The sequence below is a fragment of the Camellia sinensis genome, chromosome 8, assembly GCF_055761805.1.
Source record: "Camellia sinensis isolate YWXY chromosome 8, ASM5576180v1, whole genome shotgun sequence".
In the NCBI taxonomy this organism is placed as follows: domain Eukaryota; kingdom Viridiplantae; phylum Streptophyta; class Magnoliopsida; order Ericales; family Theaceae; genus Camellia; species Camellia sinensis.
The window spans coordinates 24498007-24518235 of NC_138968.1; the positions used below are offsets into that span (position 1 = coordinate 24498007).

Sequence of the window (20229 nt, forward strand, 5' to 3'; positions counted from 1 at the left end):
TTTTGTGTGTTTTAGAACTTTGTTTAAGGTCACTTTGAGGTTTGGGGTTGTCTCCCCCTTCCAAGGCCTTGTTAGGCCTTGTCTTAGGCCATACCTTTTGGCCATTGTTTTGGTCTTTGCATGACCTCTCTACCACTGAAATCCAGAGGACTTTCAGTGGTAGAGAGGTGGTTTTGAGGTCCTAAAAAGGAGAGGGTCATCCCCTTTCCTTGTTGTCTTTAAAGCTTGCATAAATGGCTTATGTTGTAACATGTTTACCTAGCTTGTTTTAGCTCCATTTCAGCATTTATTAGGCTTTGTTTTGCCATGATACACCTCTGTTTTGAGTTGGTTTAGACATGCCATGTATGCTTCATACACTTGTCTTGTAATCCCATGATTTGGCCTTAATATGCATCATGTTGTAACATGTGCTTTTATCATGATTTTGGCCCAACTCCATGAAGCTTTTAGGCTTGTTGTAGTATGCTTAAGTTCTGTTTTTCGTTGATTTGGCCATGCTTGCATTGTTTTGCATAGCTACCATGTAATCTAGCTTGTTAGCTTTGAGTGTCCAAGTTGCTAGCATGCTCTATGTAGATCATTTCAGTGGTTTGGCATCACTTAGAATGTTATTTCAGTCCATATTTCATGCTTATGAACTTACATTTATCACTCATTTAATGTCTTAAAGAGTTTGTGTTCTATGCCTCATGAATGTGTCATTGTGTATGGCATCATGCTCAAGTCATCGGGATGCCATCTATGTGGGTTTTTGGGCTCATTTTGACATATCATAGCTCTGTTTTGGGTTGCTTAAATCATGCAATGTTTGGTTGTATTAGGTGTAGTGTAACACCTCTTTGATGGCCTTGCATGCCTCATGATTTTGCCCCTTCGTTTTGGCTTATTTTGGCTTTGGTCATTGCATGTTTTAGGCTCACTTTAGCTTGATTTGGGACTGTTTTAGGTCCCCTTGTCCCTTTGGGCCTTGCTTCATGTAGCCATGGTTTGAGCCCTTTGGTTAGCCTTAGGCCTTGGACCTTCTTGCATGCTTTGCTTGCTTTATTTGGTTGATTTGGCATCATTCCTCACATATTTTCAGAGCTTAATACATTGTCATATTCTCATATTTATCACATCTTGCTCATGCTTGAGGATTGTGCATTGTTGCCTAAGTGTTGGACCACTCACATGTGCATGATTGTTTTGCATTTTCATGGCTTCAATTCTTGACTTTGGCCGCTGATTTGGGCTTATTCGAGAGCTGCCCATTTTGGTTTAAGACCATCCCCGCATGTTGTTGCATGCTTGCCTCGTATGTTGTCACATACTTGTTGCATATTCGGTAAATTGCATGTTGTAGCATGCTAGTTCAATTGTGCCTTGTTGTGTACTTAATCCATGACATGTTGTTGCATGCTTAAGTTGTAATGCATTTGGCGTGCATTCTCCTTTTTAGTTACTTAACATGTTGTCATATGCTTGTCTCACATGTTGTTGCATGTTCATCATTGGCATTGTTGTTACATGCTTTGCATGCTTGTTTGTTTAGGTTGTATGCCTATGGCACATTGCTTGTTTGCATGCTCATGTTGCATTAGCTTGCTTGCATGTCTAGGTTGCATAGCTTTAAGCATGCATCCCTTGCCTCTTGATCAATCATGATAGAGGTTGGGGTCCCTTATGTGTCATATGCATTTCATTCCATATTGAAATGAACACTTGGCACCTTGGGCCATCATGCATCGAAATGCGTGATTGATGGCCCGAGGGTCGAGAACCATGCTCCTCTAAGTCTCAAACATGTTGAGGAGGGTGGTGGTGCATAAATTGCTTTGAAAATGCATCGCCATGTTCTGTCTGTCCTCTGTTGCAGCAAAACCAGTGTTCTGCAGGAGGAAATGGTCGGTCGGCAACTTTCAGTGCCGGCCGACTACCAAAATAGCGCCGGTGATCCCATTTTCGGTCGATGACCATACTTCCATGGCCGGTGTTGTTTTATCTTGGCCGGTGACATCCCACAATGCTCAAGGAGTGATTCTGAAGCTTCACTGGGACTTGTGAAGTTTTTAGAAGTACAGATCAGTGTAAACAGAGGCAACATGAGTATGGCGATGGATTTCCGAGCGGAGCCAAGCGTGCACGCATTCATCCCTCTCCCCGAGGCCTCTTTACTGCTTTCTTAGCTTAATTAATTTGTTTAATTAGTTAAGTGTTGTGTAATATTTAGTTAGCTTGTCAGTTAATTAATTTGTATTATTCTTTCGGTCCCTCCCTCGAGAGGGCGCAATTGTGTAATAAGCGTGCATGTGTGTGATGCATGTCTTACAACCCCCACTTCTTTCTCCCTTTTATTTAACCGCTTATGATGGTTAGTTTTAGGGCACATTTGATTTAGCATACCTTATGCTGTGCATGTTTGCATTCATTCATTTGTATTGCATGCACCGGGCTCGGCGTATCATACTAACTGCATAGTATTTCAATTCCAACTTGAATACGTGTATCAAATCGCCGCATATCATATGCCATCTTAGATTAGTCGAGCCTATTCTAATCGCATTTCGTATGTGTTGCATTAGCCATCTTAATATGGACTTGGATCATACATTTGATTACTAACATGTTCCTTGTTTTGGCTCGGAGTACACTATGAGTGTTTATGCTTTAGCATCTTGCATGTATGTGAGTGTTAACATAAAAGCATGCTTGCCATGAGGCTAACTGCTTATGTGATATAACTGCCTAAATGCCTGTGGGTGAAGGTTGGGTTGTTTGAATTGGAATAATTCATCGAAACCCGTGTTTTAGCCTACTTACGAGTAGCAAACTTCAAACCATTTTCCAAGACAAAACGGATATGCGATGCTTTGTTCCAAATTAGGCGATCTAGTCTATACTGGTGTGTTGTGCGCATCACATAGTAAGATTAGCTAATTAACCGGAATAAGAACACATATGTTTTTAAAACTCGATATCATGCTTAGTACAGGCCGATCTTCGGATCGGGCGAGCGGGGGTGCTCATAGATGACCTTCCCCAATCGTACCCAAGTTCCCGAGCCGAGACAGCTTTGGTGATGACGGACATGTGGCCTTAGGCATGAGTCAAGATTTCCTAAATTCCCCCAAAACAAAATATTTAGGTGGCGACTCTGTATCTAGCAAAGCAGTCCATGTTTGGCACTTCTTTCTTAAAAATCAGTCTTCCAAAACAATTTGCCGGATTTGGACTATTTGGTGATTTATCAATCTCACACCGCACATTGTGAGATCAGATTAAGAACCGTGACATATTGAGTCCGAACTGTGGAAAAGCATAAAGCCCTCGGGATGCGTCCACAGAGGTGAAGCCGAAATCATGGATGGTGGAACTAAGTTTTGCAAACCAAGCTCATGGGCCTTACTTGAGACCATAGAGAGCATACTGTAGTTTGCAAACCTCATGAGCCGAACAAGCAGACCCAAGGGGAGGTTGCACGTGTAGACGCGCCCATGGGCCTCACTACAGTTCGGACTCAATTTATGTCACGGTTCTTAATCTGAACCAAAGAGTCCAAATCCGGCAAATCGTTTTGAGAAACAGATTTTTGAAAAGAAGTGCCAAACATGGACTGCTTTGCCAGATACAGAGTCGCCACCTAAATATTTTAAAATGGGAGAATTTAGGAAACCCTGACTCGGTGCCAAAGGCCACGTGTCCGTCATCACCAAAGTTGCCTCGGCTCGGGAACTTGGGTACGATGGGGGAAGGTCAGCTATGAGCACCCTCTCTCGCCCGATCCGAAGATCGGCCTCTACTAACCGTGATATTCATTTTTGAAAACGTTATGTGTTCTTATCCCGATTATTAGCCTAGAATTACTATGTTATGTGCACAGCAAACAAGTATAGACTAGATTGCCTAATTTGGGAATAAGCATTGCATATCCGTTTGTTTTGAAAAATGTTTTGGAATTTGCTACTCGCAAGTAGGCTAAAACACAGATTTCAATGAGCTATTCCAACTCAGACAATCCAACCTTTACCCACAGGCATTCAAACAGTTTATCACATAAGCATCTAGCCACATGGTAAGCATGCTGTCATGATAGCATTCACACGCATGCGATATGCTAAAACATGAAAATACTTACATCGTACTCCGTGCCAAAACAATAAACTAGTTAGCCAACATGCATGGTCCTAATTCATGTCAAATTGACTAATGCAGCACATACAGGATGCAATTAGAGTAGGCTCGGCTAACCTAAACATGGGATGTGAAATGCAATCCATTGATGCATGTATTCAATTTGGAATTGAAGTACAAATGCAGTTAGCATGATGTACTGAGCCTGGTGCATGCAAGACAAATATATGGATGCACGCATGCATAACATAAGGTATGCTAATTTAAACATGTCCTATTACTAACCATCAAAGCAGGTAACTAAAAGGGAGAAAGAAGTGGGGGTTGGAAGACATGCACACACTCACCCACACTTATTACAAATTCACCCTCGCTCGGAAGGACCAAAAGAATAATACAATTCGAATAATGAATTAACTATCCTAGCTAATTAATTATTACAATTACCTAATTAATTAACAAATTAACTAAGCATAAGAAAAGCAATAAAAGGGACCTCGGGAAGAGGGTTCGATGCGCGCGTGCTCGGGTCTTGCTCGGAAGTGCACTGTCATGCATAGGCTGCCTCTGCTTTCCCTGCTATACTCCTCTGGAGACTGCCAAAGTCTCAGGATTGCTTCCCTGGGCATTGGGAGACACCACCGGCTGAGTAGAATGGCCACCGGCATTAAGATGTGATCATCGGCTGTTGATGAAGCTATCGGCCCAGTAAGGATTGCCGGTCGGCACTAAACACTGCCGGTCGGCAGAAAGTTCCTGCAAATCTGCAATTGACAGCAACAGAGGGCAAGGCAGAACATGGCAATGCAATTTAAGCAATGTATGCACCAATCACACCCCTTATCATGTTTATGACTCAAAGGGCCATGATCCTTGGTTCTCGGACCATCAATCGCGCATTTCAATGCGTGATGGCCCAAAGAATCAAGTGTGCACTTTGATTTCAAATGTAATGCATGCAAACACATAAGGGCCCAATCTCTATCACCAAATTAAGGGACAAGGCATGCATGTTCGATGCAACTTAAGCATGTTAACTAACATGCAACATGGTATAAAAGGGAGCATGCAAACATGAAATGCACATTAGGTAGACAACCTAAGAAACAAGGCAAACAAGCATGCCACAACTATGCAAACTACTTAGAGCATGCAAGATGCAATCTAACCATGCGACATGCTAGCAACTTGACAAAGGGAATGCATGCCAAATGCAAATGATTTCAAGCATGCAACACATGCAACCAAAGCATGCAAACATGAGTTAATGTAATAGCACTTGAATGGCATGCAAGGGATGGACTTACACTAATTGGACAGCTCTAAGTTAGGTCCAAAACAGTGGCCAAAGCTTAAGAAGATGGGACCAAACACACATACACACATGCACATGTTAAGGCCTAAACACTTAAGCATCAAAGGGTATCTTTTAAGCACACTTAAAAGGGAATAATCATGGACATGGGGCATGCATTAAGCTTTGAAAATCACGCAAGAACATGGTGCCAAACCAAGCAAACAAGATAGGCTAAACATGCAACAAATGGCCCAAGCATTCAAGGCAAGCTAATAGAGTATTGAACTACACTTGATATGACCACACATGGCAAGACTTAAATGACTAAAAACAGAGTTTTAGCACATAAAACAAAGCCCAAAAGACCACTTAGATGGCATCTAAATGGCTTGAATTCAAAAGCATGCACAATGACCAAAACATGGAGCATACAACACAAGCTTTCAAAGCATTAAAGGGGTGTCCAAGGCAAGCATACAAGCATGTCAAAGGGACTGAAATGATGCTACAAATGGTGCCAAACCACTGAAATAAAGCAAGTAATGCATGCTACACATTCACACACTTAAGGCCAACAAACCAAAAATGCAAAGGGGGTATATAATGCATGTCATGGCCGACCAAAATGACTAAGGACAGACCTCAAACATGGCAAAATAAGCACAAAAGCTTCACAAAGCTAGGCCTAAAACATGCTAGAACCATGGTTTACAACCTAAGGCATGTTAAGGCCTAAACATGGCATTACAAGGTAGGTATGCTAAGCATGCATGGTGTACCAAAACCAACTAAAAACAGAGGCATATTATGACATAATAAGCACAAAAATCAGTGAAGGCATGGTCAACAAGAGCCTAAGCTAGGTGCTCCCTCAAGAGGCCAAAAATGGTCCTTTTCAAGGACAACAAGGAGAGGGGGTGGCCCTTTCCTTCTTGGGACCTCAAGGCACCATCCTCACCTTTGAAATTCCTCAAGATTTCAGTGGTGAGGAGGCCCAAACACCAAGGTCTTGGAGCTCACTCAAAATGGCACAAAATGGAGCCTTACAAGGCTTAAGAGGGGTCAAACACTTCCAAACCAAAAAACACTCTAAACAAACTATTTAGAGGGCCCAAAAAGAGAACTTTTTTATATTATACACTAAGCTCAAAAACAGTTCTAAGATAGGCAAAAATAGTATGCAAGAATGGGGTAAAAAGGAGTAAGATTGTTACCCTTGTTGACCTTCTTCACAAATGGTGGACCAGCCCCTTCCTTGAGCTCAAAACAGCTCCAAATCTTCAAGAACAAACCTCTGGCCCTTCAAGAACCAAAAAAAGGTGTAACACTATGTGTTTGTGTGCAATAGTAAGACACAAACACACTTATACACACACAAGAGAGAGATATAGAGATAGGATATGTATAAAACCCTAAACCTAGAACTCAAACCCTAAAATGGCTGTCTAAAAATGTCTAACCCTAAAGCCAAGAGAGGAGGGCTCCTCTTATAGAGCTTTTTGTCTTGTAAAGCTTACAAGAAAAGCTTTTAAAGAGAGAGATCCCTCCATACACGTGTATAGAAGGGAGCCAAATGCAAGACAGCTGTGTCAAAATATCTGCAAAAGCAGATGCACAGTAGTCGGCCGGCCAAAGATGCAATTGACCAAAAAAAGATAGCCGACCGGCCATCTATAGTGCCGGCCGGCCAAATATTTGGCCGGTGGCCACAAAACACAACCGATGGCCTCAAGCCACGGCCGGTGATGGGTGGGGATGGTCTACAAGCCCTACCCTGCCTCTCAAAGGCAAAACACAAGTGTTTGGTGTCAAACCAAGCACAAAACAGTCGAGTCGAGAGGTCCTGTGACGAGGCGCGCTGCCAAGGCTTCCGGGAACTCAAGACGAACACAAACATGGATAATCACCAAGTGTTCCAATGGTGACGTCCAAGTCTTGAGGAGGGTCAAAAATGGGGTGTCTACAGCATGTAGACTTCCTCAAGAAGATCACCACTGAGGAAGGCATTTTTGACATCCATCTGAAAGAGATCCTAGTGGCGAGCAGCAGCAACAATAAGTAAGCTACGTATAGAGGTAAGCCTAACAACCGGAGCGAAAGTCTCCTCATAATCAATGCCATATTCTTGGGTGAAGCCCTTTGCAACATGACGGGCTTTGTAGCGCTCAATAGACCCATCAAAATGGGTCTTGATTTTGTAAACCCATCTGTAGACAATCGCAGTCTTTCCAGGAGGAAGATCAATAACATCCCAGGTATGAGTTTTGTCTAAAGCCTATAATTCATCAGTCATAGCTTGCTGCCAAAGAGGATTAGTACAAGCCTCACGATATGAGGTAGGAAAGTAGAAAAGGTAGGAGACCCGACAATATAATCACGAAGATGAACAGGTAGTTGAGTTACCCGATGTGGACGACTGGTGTGAGGAGGATCTGGTAGGGTGATAGAAGACTCAACAGGACCATCAGAGGGAGCAGTCGGGACAGGATCAAGTGTAGGCAAATGTGTCTCTAAAGAAGAGGAACCTGCATCAAAGGCATTAGAGAAGAGATCGATAGAAGGATTAGTAAATAGAATGGAAGTAGAAGATGATGATAAGTGGAACGAGGATAAGGATGAAAACATTTTATGCTCCCAGAAAACCATATGACGAGAGACACGAAGACGTTTAGTGATAGGATCCTAGCAACAATAACCTTTATGTTTAATTCCATACCCAAGAAAGCAACAAAGACGAGAACAAGGTTCAAGTTTGGTGTGTTCATGAGGTTGGAGGAGAACAAAGCATGCAGACCCAAAAACCCGAAGATTTGTGTACGGAGGACTAGTGCCATGTAAACGTACATAAGAAGTTTGGCTATGGATAGTAGAAGTGGGAACACAATTGATAGTAGACAGCGGTAAGAGCAGTTTCCCATAAAAATATTCAGGACACGAGAAAAAGATAAGAAGGGCTCGAGTAGTGTCAAGAATATGCCTATGCTTCCGTTCAGCATGGCTATTTTGTTAGGATGTGCCAGCACAGGAACGATAAGGCTGAGTACCGTGACGCTGAAGAAATGAGAGAAAGTCAAAATCCCTATATTCCATAGCATTATCAGATAGAAAAATTTTAATGATTTTAGAAAATTGGGTTTGGACCATGCTTGCAAAATTGTAATAAAGTTGTTTGAGTTTTGATCGACTTTTCATGAGAAACAACCATGTAAAACGTAAAAAATCATCAACAAAGACAATAAAGTAACGTGATCCCCCGATAGTGGTAGTGGATGATGGTCTCCAAATATCAAAATATATAAGATCAAATGGTGCATGAGAAACAGTAGTACTTGTATTAAAGGATAAAGTAAGTTGTTTTGCAAGTTGACGAGATAAACAATCCAAAGTATCGAGAATGACATAACCTAACTGACCAGTAGAAACTAAAGATTTTAATCGACTAACAGAAATATGTCCTAAACGACAATGCCAAATATTAAAAGGAGACATGCTAGAAGCAGATGTAAGAGCAGCTATTAGGGTGGAGTCTGGAATATGAAGATGAACGAACTCATAGAGACGTCTATGCTTACGGCCAATCCCAAGAGTCTATCCCGTCTAAGAGTCCTATACCAAACAACCATCAGTAGAAAATGTGATTATTAGACCAAGCTCACATAATTGGCTAATAGAAATAAGATTTAGAGTAAGAGCAAGAATAAGATAACATTTGATAAAGAGAGATAAGAGGTGGAAACAGAACCAATATGACTTACAAACATAAGAGAACCATCAGCAGAATGAATATAAGGAGAGGAAGAAATAGAAGAAAATAGGGTAGAACTAGAAATCAAATGATTGCAACATGCTGAGTCAAAATACTAGGGAGATGTACCTGAAGTCATATATAGAGCAGTAGAATAAGGTGTACTAGAGGTGGTGAGAAACTATTTGAACATGGCTTCAACATCAGTTTGGGAAAAGACATGAGCAGCTGGATCTAAAGGCTTAGAAAATTCCTCAGAGGCAGCAGCAGCAGTGCGATGAACAAGCAAAGATCTAGACTGATTCTCGGCACATTGTGAACGACCTCGTGATAAAGCCCCACGAGTAGTAGATGAGCGGTTTGGATTGTGAAAACAATCTTGCTACAGATGACCAGGACTAATCTTGTTACAGTACAGACAGGATCTGACTGGGCAATAAAGTAGAAAATGAGTAAAAGGAAGGCCCCGATTCTGACAATAATTGCAAGTAGTGGGCCGCTAGGTGATTGGTGTAAAGGAACTCAGTGATTGGAGAGTGACAAGAACTGTATCCACATGATGAGTCTTCAGAGGGCCAAGACGAGTCTCCTCAGATAATAACTCAGAAATAGCCTGCTCAAGAGTGGGCAATGGAGTGCGGTGAAGTAGAGATGTATGCACAGGCTCAAACTGAGTAGTAAGAGCCATGAGAAACTGAACCAATCGTTAGTGATTACGATACTGAGTGAATAAAGTAGCATCTTCAACATGAGACCAGACAAGTTCAGAGAGAACGAGTTGGTCCCAGACAGAATATATCTGAGAGAGGAAATCATTAACAAACTGACCAGGCTCTTGACGCAGGCGATAAAGTTGACTTTGAAGCTAATACTGATGAGCAAGACCGGTAGATTGGTGTCACGACCCAAACCCGCCCCTATTGGTTTAGCACCGTAACCAGCCAGTAATCTGTGATTACCAAAAGGCCTGCTTAACAGTAGAGACAGTAATACAGAGTATGGGGCTGGCAGAAGCCAAAACAGTAAATAAAAGGTGTCCAATGAGCTGTGACATTCTGAATGCAAAAAGACTTTCCTGAACATATTCACATTCAAAACCAAAATAGTATATACATACGTCATATATACAAACATTTAGGTTAGGGACCAAATCCCTACCACAACAGTATAGTGCAAGTCTTAACATTTATTACAGAGCAAAGGCAAAAGGGGAAATCTAAAACACCCCAAACCAGCCTTGGCTTGAAACGACTTGGAACCTCGCAGTGAGACACAACGGTTGGCTTGACAAAACGAGAGCTAACCCGATGCTCCTAGCTTCGGTCCGGTGCCTGGACACCTACATATATATAAACAGTGAGCTAAAGCCCAGTGAATAACAGTTGTGTAAAGAGGTTAAGAATGAATGTCCTTTCAGTAATTAAACAGTCATATCAGTCGATTAGAAACCATAGCAATCATATGTGGTACATTCCATAGCAAAACAGTACAGTAGGTCTTAACAGACCGAACAGTCAGTTGATGGCCATCATAACAGTAACAGTAGTGGTTCCAAACCTGGGAACCGACAGAGATCTCTATGACAGTAGCAGTGACAGTACAGTAACAGTAAGTTGCTAAGGATGCCACGAATACAGTGTACAAATAGGACAAACATTCGTTCATTAAATAGTAACGTTTCAGTAAACAGAACAGTTAATCATTCAGAAAATATTCATAATTGAACATATCTTTACAATATTGTTACTCACAGAGCACTGGGCTATAAGCAGCTAATGAGCGTCCTCATATGCCAACCCTACACAGTTACAGAACAAACACACTAAGTTACACACTTGGGAATCAACAACTTAGTCCCTATCTTGACTCGGTGTGGTTCTACATCAATAACCTCATTAAGATGCCTTAAACTAGGCCTAGGAATGCCTAGGATGAAATGAGGATGCAAAAATGTACTTTAAAACACTTTTCAAAATTTTCAGAAAACAGGGGTCTCGCTCGAGCGTGGCTTTCTACGCTCGAGCGGACATGCTGACAAAGGATCTCCACTCGAGCGTGACTTCCTTCACTCGAGCGGACTGTAAACTTCATGAAAAGTACTGGATGCTTTCACGCTCGATGGATGCTCGACCTCGCTCGAGCGTGAACTCTCTCGCTCGAGAGGACTGTAAAACACAAGAACTTCTGGGTACATGCATTTCACGCTCGAGTGCAACTTTCTACGCTCGAGTGGAAGTGCACGACTCAGAGGGTACGCTCAAGCGTGAAGTCCTACGCTCGAGCGTGGGTCCAAAATCTGGAATTTCCAGATTCATCCCCAAGCACAAAATGCAAGCATTTAAGCCTCAAACTCGATCCTTTTGGGCTAATTTTCTGAAAAAAACACTTTAAACCCATAATATAACATGTTTCAAAGATCAATTTAAGAAATCAAAGCCCAAGGATGAGTCAATTGAACACCATTTCAAAGAAACTCTCATGAACTATGTAAAAACATAACATGCAAGAACTCTTATGAATTAAGTGCTCTAAAACTTGGCCAAATGCAAGATTAAGCTTAAGAACATGGTGAATTCATGGACTACATTCAAAATATACACATGCATGGAAGGAATTCATGCAAAACAACCTCAAAATGCAAGAATATGAACATGCATGCATGAGTTAGCTCATAATTCAACTCTTCAAATTAATCATTGACTTTAAACTCTAAATTACCATGAACCTTGCAAGATACAACTCAAATTCACAATGAGAAAGTTGAAATCTCTACCTTAGGTCTTCAATTTTAGGTATAGAAGCTCAATTATGCAATCAACCTTCAAATCTTCTAAGTTTCCAAGCAAAACTCTTGATGAAACCAATTTTCCTCTACTCTCCCTCTCTCTCACGGTTTGGCCTAAGGAAGTGGCTGAAAAATGATGTATGAAGGTGCCAAACAAAGTTTGTAGGAAATGGCCACTCAATGGCAATTTGGTAAAAAGTGCAAACTAATGTAATACAACTTTATTTAATCTAATTTAGTCATTCCCAATCAAATTTAAATTAAACCTACCACAAAATCACATAAATTGTAACTAACATATAATACAAATCAATTTCAGATTCGGTCGCCGATAAGGCCTTTAATTTGCAGTTCGAACTTAAAACATGAACAGATCAATTAACAGTCAAACAGATAGAAAATGCAATCAAGCAACATGCTCATGCGTTCAGTTCAGAATTTCAGTTTGTTCAATTACTTATCATGCCTAATCATGGATTAGCACTAAACAGAGGCGAGGGTTGTCACAGTTTTCCCCCCTTAAAAGAGTTTAGTCCCCAAACTTGAGTTACCTTCATTTTGGTAGAATACTAGATTCAGGGAGAACAGTTCAGGATATCTCTTCAACATATCATCTTCTTTTTCTCAAGTGGCATAAGTGCCACCGTGGTTTTGCCAATCCAGTTTCACTAATGAAATTTCTTTGTTTCTCAACTTCTTGATTCGTCGGTTTACAACCTGAATAGGCTGTTCTTCATAAGTGTAATCATCACTTAGCACTACATGAGTAGGCTCGATAACATGAAAGGGATCCCGTAGATAGTCCCTCAACATTGAAATATGGAAGACATTATACATATGCTCCATTTCAGGAGGAAGCGCTACTTGATACGCCACCGAATTAATTTTCTCAATGATTTCATACGGTCCGACATATCTCAACGCTAGCTTACCCTTGACTCCAAAACGAGTCTGGCCTTTCCTCGGTGTCACTTTAACGAAAACATGATCACCCACTTCATATTCCCTATCTCGCCTTCGGACATCCGCATAACTTTTCTGTCGACTTTGTGCGGTTTTCAATCTCTGTTGAATCAGTTTCACTTTTTCAGTGGTCTCGTGTACAATTTTCGGGCCCAAGCAAAGGCCCATCTCCAACTTCTGCCCAACAAATAGGAGATCGACATTTTCTACCATATAAAGCCTTGAAAGGCGTCATACCAATACTCGAGTGAAGGCTGTTGTTGTAGGCAAATTCAACTAAAGGTAGATGACTTTCCCAATTTCCCTGGAAATCAAGAACACACATCCGCATTAAATCTTCCAGAGTCTGGATGGTTCTTTCTGACTGGCCATCTGTCTGAGGATGGTATGCACTACTCAGTCTCAGTTCAGTACCCAATGTTGTCTGTAGGCTTTGCCAAAATCTCGATGTAAACTTCGAGTCCTTATCAGAAACAATAGATATAGGCACCCCATGCAATCTAATAATCTCATCAATAAAAATTATGGCCAATATGTCCGCATTATAAATTGTTTTGACAGGTAAGAAGTGAGCAGATTTAGTCAGTCTATCAACAATAATCCAAATTGAGTCCATACCTTTACTGGAGCGAGGTAAACCGATAATGAAATCCATAGTAACATGTTCTCATTTCCACTCCGGTATTGGTAAGGGCTGCAGTAAACTTGCGGGTCGTTGATGTTCGGCTTTAACTTATTGGCAATGAAGACATTTCGATACAAAGTCAGCAATCTCTTTCTTCATTCCCGGCCACCAGAAATTCAATTTCAAGTCTTGGTACATTTTCGTATTTCCCGGATGGATGGAAAGTTTCGAATTGTGGCCTTCCTGCAAAACTCGTCTTTTCAGTTCAAAATCATTCAGTACACACAATCTTCCCTGAAATTTCAACACATTGTTCTCAAACTTAAAGTCTGGCCTCGGTTTGGACTCTCGTTCATCAATAACCTTTTTCAAAAAGTCATCATGTTGCTGTTTCTCTTTAATCTCCTCAATCAGTGCCGGTTGAGTAGAAATAGCGGCTAAGGTTCCACCTTGTTCACGCAAAACAACCTCAACTTCAAATTTTTCAAGGTCACAAAGCAATTCTTTCTACCTGGTGAGTAAGCAGGCTAAATTTTCAACTGATTTCCAACTCAATGCATCGGCAACGGTGTTGGCTTTCCTCGGATGGTACAAAATTTGCAAGTCATAATCTTTTATCAGTTCTAACCATCTCCGCTGTCTCATGTTCAGTTCTTTATGTGTGAAGAAGTACTTCAAACTCTTGTGGTCTGTGTACACCTCACATGTTGCCCCATAAAAATAGTGACACCAAATTTTCAATGTAAACACTACTGCAACAAGTTCTAAGTCATGGATCGGATAATTTTTCTCATGCGGTCTCAGTTGTCGGGAAGCATATGTGATAACTTTACCATTCTGCATTAAGACACATCCCAAATCCTTATAAGAAGCATCACTAAATATGGTAAATCCATCCGTACCTAAGGGTAGGGTAAGAATCGGTGCAGTCACAAGTCGAGTCTTTAACTCTTGAAAAGCTAATTCTCTCTAGTCAGTCCAGTCACATGATATCCCTTTTTGAGTCGACTGAGTCAACGGTAGGGCAATTTTGGAGAAGTCCTTCACAAATCTTCTGTAGTATCCAGCTAAGCCTAAGAAACTTCAGACTTCAGTAACATTAGACGGTCTGGGCCAATTCACTACTGCTTCAATCTTCTGTGGGTCAACTGAAATGCCATCCTTACTGATCACATGTCCCAAAAACATTACATTGTCTAGCCAAAATTCACACTTCGTTAGTTTTGCATATAGTTTATGTTCTCTTAAGGTCTGTAAGGCAATGTTCAAATGATGTTCATGTTCTTCCGTGCTTTTGGAATAAATCAAAATGTCATCTATGAACACAACTACAAATTCATTGAGGAACGGTTTAAAAATTCTGTTCATAAGGTCTATAAATACGGCAGGTGCATTAGTAACTCTGAAAGGCATAACAAGGAATTCGTAATGTCCATACCTCGTTCGAAAAGCAATCTTTTCAATGTCCTCTGGTTTGACTTTTAACTGGTGGTATCCGGATCTAAGGTCAATTTTAGAAAAAACTTGAGCACCCTGTAACTGGTCAAATAAATCATCAATTTGAGGCAATGGATATTTGTTTTTCACTGTTACCTTGTTCAATTCACGGTAGTCAATGCAGAGTCTCAAGGAGCCGTCTTTCTTTTTCACAAACAAAACTGGAGCGCCCCACGGTGAAGTACTGGGCCTGATGAACTTCTTATCTAACAGTTCCTGTAGCTGAACTTTCAGTTCTTTCAGTTCGGTAGGTGCCATTCTGTACGGAGCCTTGGAAACTGGCTGTGTACCCGAAATCACATCAATGGTGAATTCAATGTCCCTGTCAATCAAATCCCCTGGCAAATCATCTGGAAAAATATCTGGGAATTCTCTAACTATAGGAATACTGTCCACATTAGCTTTAGTATCAGTAGGTACAGTCAAATACAACATAGATACCCCTTACATCCCTTCTTAATCAGTTTAAAAGCTTTCATAGACGAAATCAGATATGGGGGAGGTACTACTCCAACTCCGCTAAACACAAATTCAGGTAAACCAGGTGGACAAAAAATAACTTGTTTTGTTACACAATCTATGGTAGCGTGATATTTTGTTAACCAGTCCATTCCCAATATCACATCGAAATGATCGATATTCAAAGACAGTAAATCAATATATAAATGCACATCCCCAACAATAATTTCACATGCACGGTACACATAAGCACAAGTCATGGATCCCCCAACGGGTGAAGATAAAGCTAACAAATATTTCATGGGTTCCAATGGTCTATTCAATTTTCGTGAAAAAGCATGCGAGACATATGAATATGTAGACCCCGAATCAATCAAAACATAAGTATTTTGAGCACAGGTTGAGAGTATACCTAACACAACGGTCTCGGTATTTTGCACATCTCCCCGTACGAGTGCAAATACCCGGCCTTGCCTTACAGGCTCCTTTCCAGTAGCTCTGGGGTTGGGTTTCGGTGGAGCAGTTGATGCTACGACGCTAGCTGTAGCTTTACTATTACCTTGAGAAGTGGAAGGGCAATCTTTGACCATGTGGCCTACCTTGCCACACTTGTAACAGGCACCAGAAATTTTATAACATACCCCTTTATGCCTTTTTCCACATTCGGAGTAGGGTGGTATGGAACCACTTCCCTGGCTAGAACTGGTCGTTGACCCTGTATTTTGTTTTTTGTTCAGTGAGTTATTTCGGTCTTTCTTAAACTTAAAACCCCATCTCTTACCACGCCATTCAGTTGCTGGTGTTTCAATCTGTTTCAATGCTTCAATATTCGACTCGGCCATTATTGCTCGGTCAAGAACATCCACATACTTAAGTAACTTCAGGACGTTGATTCGGTCAAGTATCTCTACATTAAGGTCGTTTTCAAACTTTCTGGCCTTTTTGTAATTAGTGTCCACCATGTGTGGCACATATCTGGCGAGTTCAGTAAACTTTGATTCATACTCTACTACTGACATGGTCCCCTGCTTTAACTGTTCAAATTCAATGACTTTGCGATCCCTGACATACTGAGGAAAATATTTCTCAAAGAAGGCTCCCTTAAACTGAGCCCAAGTCATAACATTGTTGGTGTCACGGATAAGCATCCACCACCGCCTGGCCTCTTCTTGCAAAGTGAAGGTAGCCAGTAACACTTTGTGTGCCTCAGAACACGGAAACACTTCAAACAACTTCTCTGTTTCGAGCACCCATGCTTCGGCCTTTAGTGGTTCAAGGCCTTCTTGAAAGGATGGTGGTTTCATTTTGCTGAACTTTTGTGTCAGAGCAATTACATCCTCATTAACATTCTATTCGGGTTGTACTGGAGGAGGTGGGGGCTGTTGGTTCTGTTGTAGCCTCAAGGCCTCAGTCAACAGTTCAACTGTTCTTTCTAATCTTGTCATTCTGGCATCAGATGATTCTGTTTCATCGGCATTCCTTGCATTGTCCATTTCACTATATGCAATACAGTAATAATAAACATAGGAATTGCTTACTTAAACACATTAGCACATTCGTACATATATTCATGTCATGGCCACACACACTTTTTCAATGCTCATGCAATGCCCAAATCACTTTTCTAGGACATCTTATAGCTCATTTGGACACGTGTGTGCGGTATAACTCGTGATTTGATATCGCTCTGATACCACTCCGTTACGACCCAAACCCGCCCCTATGGGTTTAGCACCGTAACTATAATAACCCCGACCCGTAATTAGCTACTAATCAGTAATTAAGGATGCTAATTAAGTGAATAGAATAGATTATGAGTTTATCATGTAATTCTTCATGATTTTGCTTTCTATCTGTTATTCATAGAATTATCTGTTATGGTTTCTACTTAGAATCTAAAATTGTTAGCCTAAATACTATTAGAAACCGAATTTGAGTTCATGGTTTGACTGACTAGAATACTTGGAACTAATTTTGATTAATTGAATTGTGGGCTAACCTTGACTGATTAAGGTTACTTGTGTCTAACTAAGATGATGCATGATTTATCCCTAATCTACTCCTATTTGTGATCCTAGATGTGATTAAGTGGGTAGTGTGTGGAGGCATTTTGTGAAGCGAAGTGTAGAGGATTGAAACCCTTAAGTGAGTGTGTACAGAGGATCTGTGTGGGGGTATTGAGAAGTTTGAGTTGGGCATTTGGTTATATTGAATGTAGGGAATTGCAACTCTTGAGGATGTGTTGGGTTGATGCATGTGTATGCACGTGCAGTGTATTCAAAGTGTGAGAGTGTGTGTTGTGGTTGTTTAGCTGAGAGTGAGAGTGTTTGTAGCATTCTTTTCTGCATTTCCTTATTGAGAGAATTCAGCTAGAGAGAGGGGATTTGGCCTTAGAGTGAGAAAGCTCAAAAGTTTGAAGATTAGAAGAGGAATAGGAAGATTCACCTCTCATGTTTTGGGAACAAGCTCTAGGTAAGGATTCTATGTCTGAATTTTGTAGCTAATCCTCCATGCATCACGATTTCCTGAGTCTTAAGCTACTTTCTTGAGAGTGCTAGAAAATGGGTCTTTGAGCACATAAATAGCTTTCATGAGTATCCGTGGTAGAATCATCTTTGATTTGATCATTTTGGGTCTGAGTTTTAAAAAGTCCTTGCATGTATGTGAACTTTAATCATGTCCATGGTTTCAGAATGCATAGGGTTGTTGGTCACCATTTGCATGTTTTGAAGAAAGCAAGAAAACGATTTGAAAATCTTTCATGCATGAGCTTTTGAGTTCAAACTTGCTAAATCCATGAGTTTTGAGCTAAACAGTTGAAAATTATCATGTATTTGTGTTTTAGGAAGCTTTCCAAGTGTTTGAACAAGCCACGTTCGAATTTGCCATTCCGAAGCTCAAACTCTGTTTTTGGAAAAACCAAGGATTTTACAGTCCGCTCGAGCGAGGAAACCTGCGCTCGAGCAGAGAATGCGAGCTCTCAGTATTTTTTTTCAGACATGAGCTCTCCGCTCGAGCGACCACTTTGACGCTCGAGCGAACCCTTTGCATGTTGTTGATCCGCTCGAGTGTGGGAGTTGTAGCTCGAGCGTGGATTGTGACCAACCAGTACTTTTTCCCAAGTTTACAGGTCGCTCGAGCGAAGAAAGTCACGCTCGAGCGACCACTCTCATTTTGCATGTCCGCTCGAGCAAGGAAGTCTACGCTCGAGCGGGGACCTTATTTTCAAAAAATTTGCCTAAGTGTTCCAACTCATGTTTTGACATCCTCATTGCATCCTAGGTATTCCTAAGCCTTAATTAAGCCATAGTAATGAGGTTATGGATTAGGAACACACTAAGGAAAGAATGTACTAAGTTCCGAGACTGCAAGTGTGTGTGTGTTAGGCAATGTGATAAGAAAGAATAAGAACCAATGTAGTGAAAGCTAAGCCTTAATGGCCACTTGAATGTGTAATGATAAGACATGCTTGTGTTATGTATTTTGTGATTGTAGGTCAAGACTCGAGGATTGATTGACCGCTTACTGAAACCACTGTGAGTAACGTTATCGTAAAGATACGTTTATATGAAATTATGTTCCAAATGAAATGTGATAAACTATGATTTCTAAAATGATATCTGTTTTCGTGAACGAATATTCCATGTTTGAAATCTATTATGACATCCATAGATAGTCCCAAGTCGTGGGGGACGGCATGAAAATATGGGTCCATGACATACAAGTAATTACAAGATCTCGTTAACCACTTCATTGTGGTGATATGTGTTTAGTCGGTATTCGGAACCGATTACTCTAGTCGGAAGACGTTCTGTGATGTGTTCTATGGGATGTACCATTATTATGTTCTGATATGAGAATGATTATGCTCTGATCTGTTTTCTGCTTATGATATATTCGGATGTCGTTCACTAAACCATTTACCTTAATGTTATTCATTGGGCTTTAGCTCATTGTGTGTATGTATATGTATAGGTGAGCATTCTGGAGCCCGAGCCTAAAGGCTTTTTCCTGGATCTGTGTTCTGTTGTCAGCCAACCATTGTGCCTCACGTAGAGATTCCCGAAGTATCCTGTGTTCAAGTTCGTTGTTTCTGTATATATGTATGACTCGATTTAATTCTGTTGGCTGGACTTAAGATATTCTATTGTGTGTGGGTATAATGTGTGAGTGACTTATGATTATGTATAAAAGGTTTTTAAATATTCCGTTTTATATAAGTCAGCACAGCTCATTGGACAATTATATTTATGTATTTGCTTCCGCTAGCCCCTTAATCTTGTTAATCTGTTCAGAGGCCTTCGGTAGTCCAAGGATTACTGGCCGGTTACGATGCTAAACCTATAGGGGCGGGTTTGGGTCGTGACAGAGTGGTATCAGAGCATGAGTTATACCGCACACACGAGTCCATATGAGCTATAGGATGTCCTAGAAATGAAAATAGGGGCATTGCATCATCATGTTTAAGTGTGTGAACTACTATGAGCACATCCTTATTGAAAATGAATTGAAATGAAACCTTTGTGCATGATCAAAGAAGTTAAGTAGAATAACATGTAATGTTAATTTCAATACCGAATGTGGAATCTAAGTGAACATGAACGTATGAAAGTAAAGGATCATGTGACTGTATCTGAATTGAAATGAAAGTATAAGCGCGTCTGATATGAAATGAAATGTGAGAACAGTGAGAACTTTCCTTATATTAATAAGTAACTTGTTTGTGTATAGCCAATGAAAAGGAC

General features: G+C 40.8%; 1 protein-coding gene across 1 annotated transcript in view; it reads left to right on the top strand.

Moving 5' to 3' along the window:
- LOC114316938 (receptor-like protein EIX1) overlaps positions 1 to 19625 on the top strand; it is a 29018-nt gene extending 9393 nt beyond the window's left edge. Inside the window, exon 2 of the mRNA XM_082882273.1 lies at positions 19460 to 19625. Coding sequence (XP_082738399.1) covers positions 19460 to 19540 — 81 coding nt within the window. The 3' untranslated portion in view covers positions 19541 to 19625. The remainder of the gene's footprint in view (positions 1 to 19459) is intronic.
- Positions 19626 to 20229: the final 604 nt, after the last annotated feature.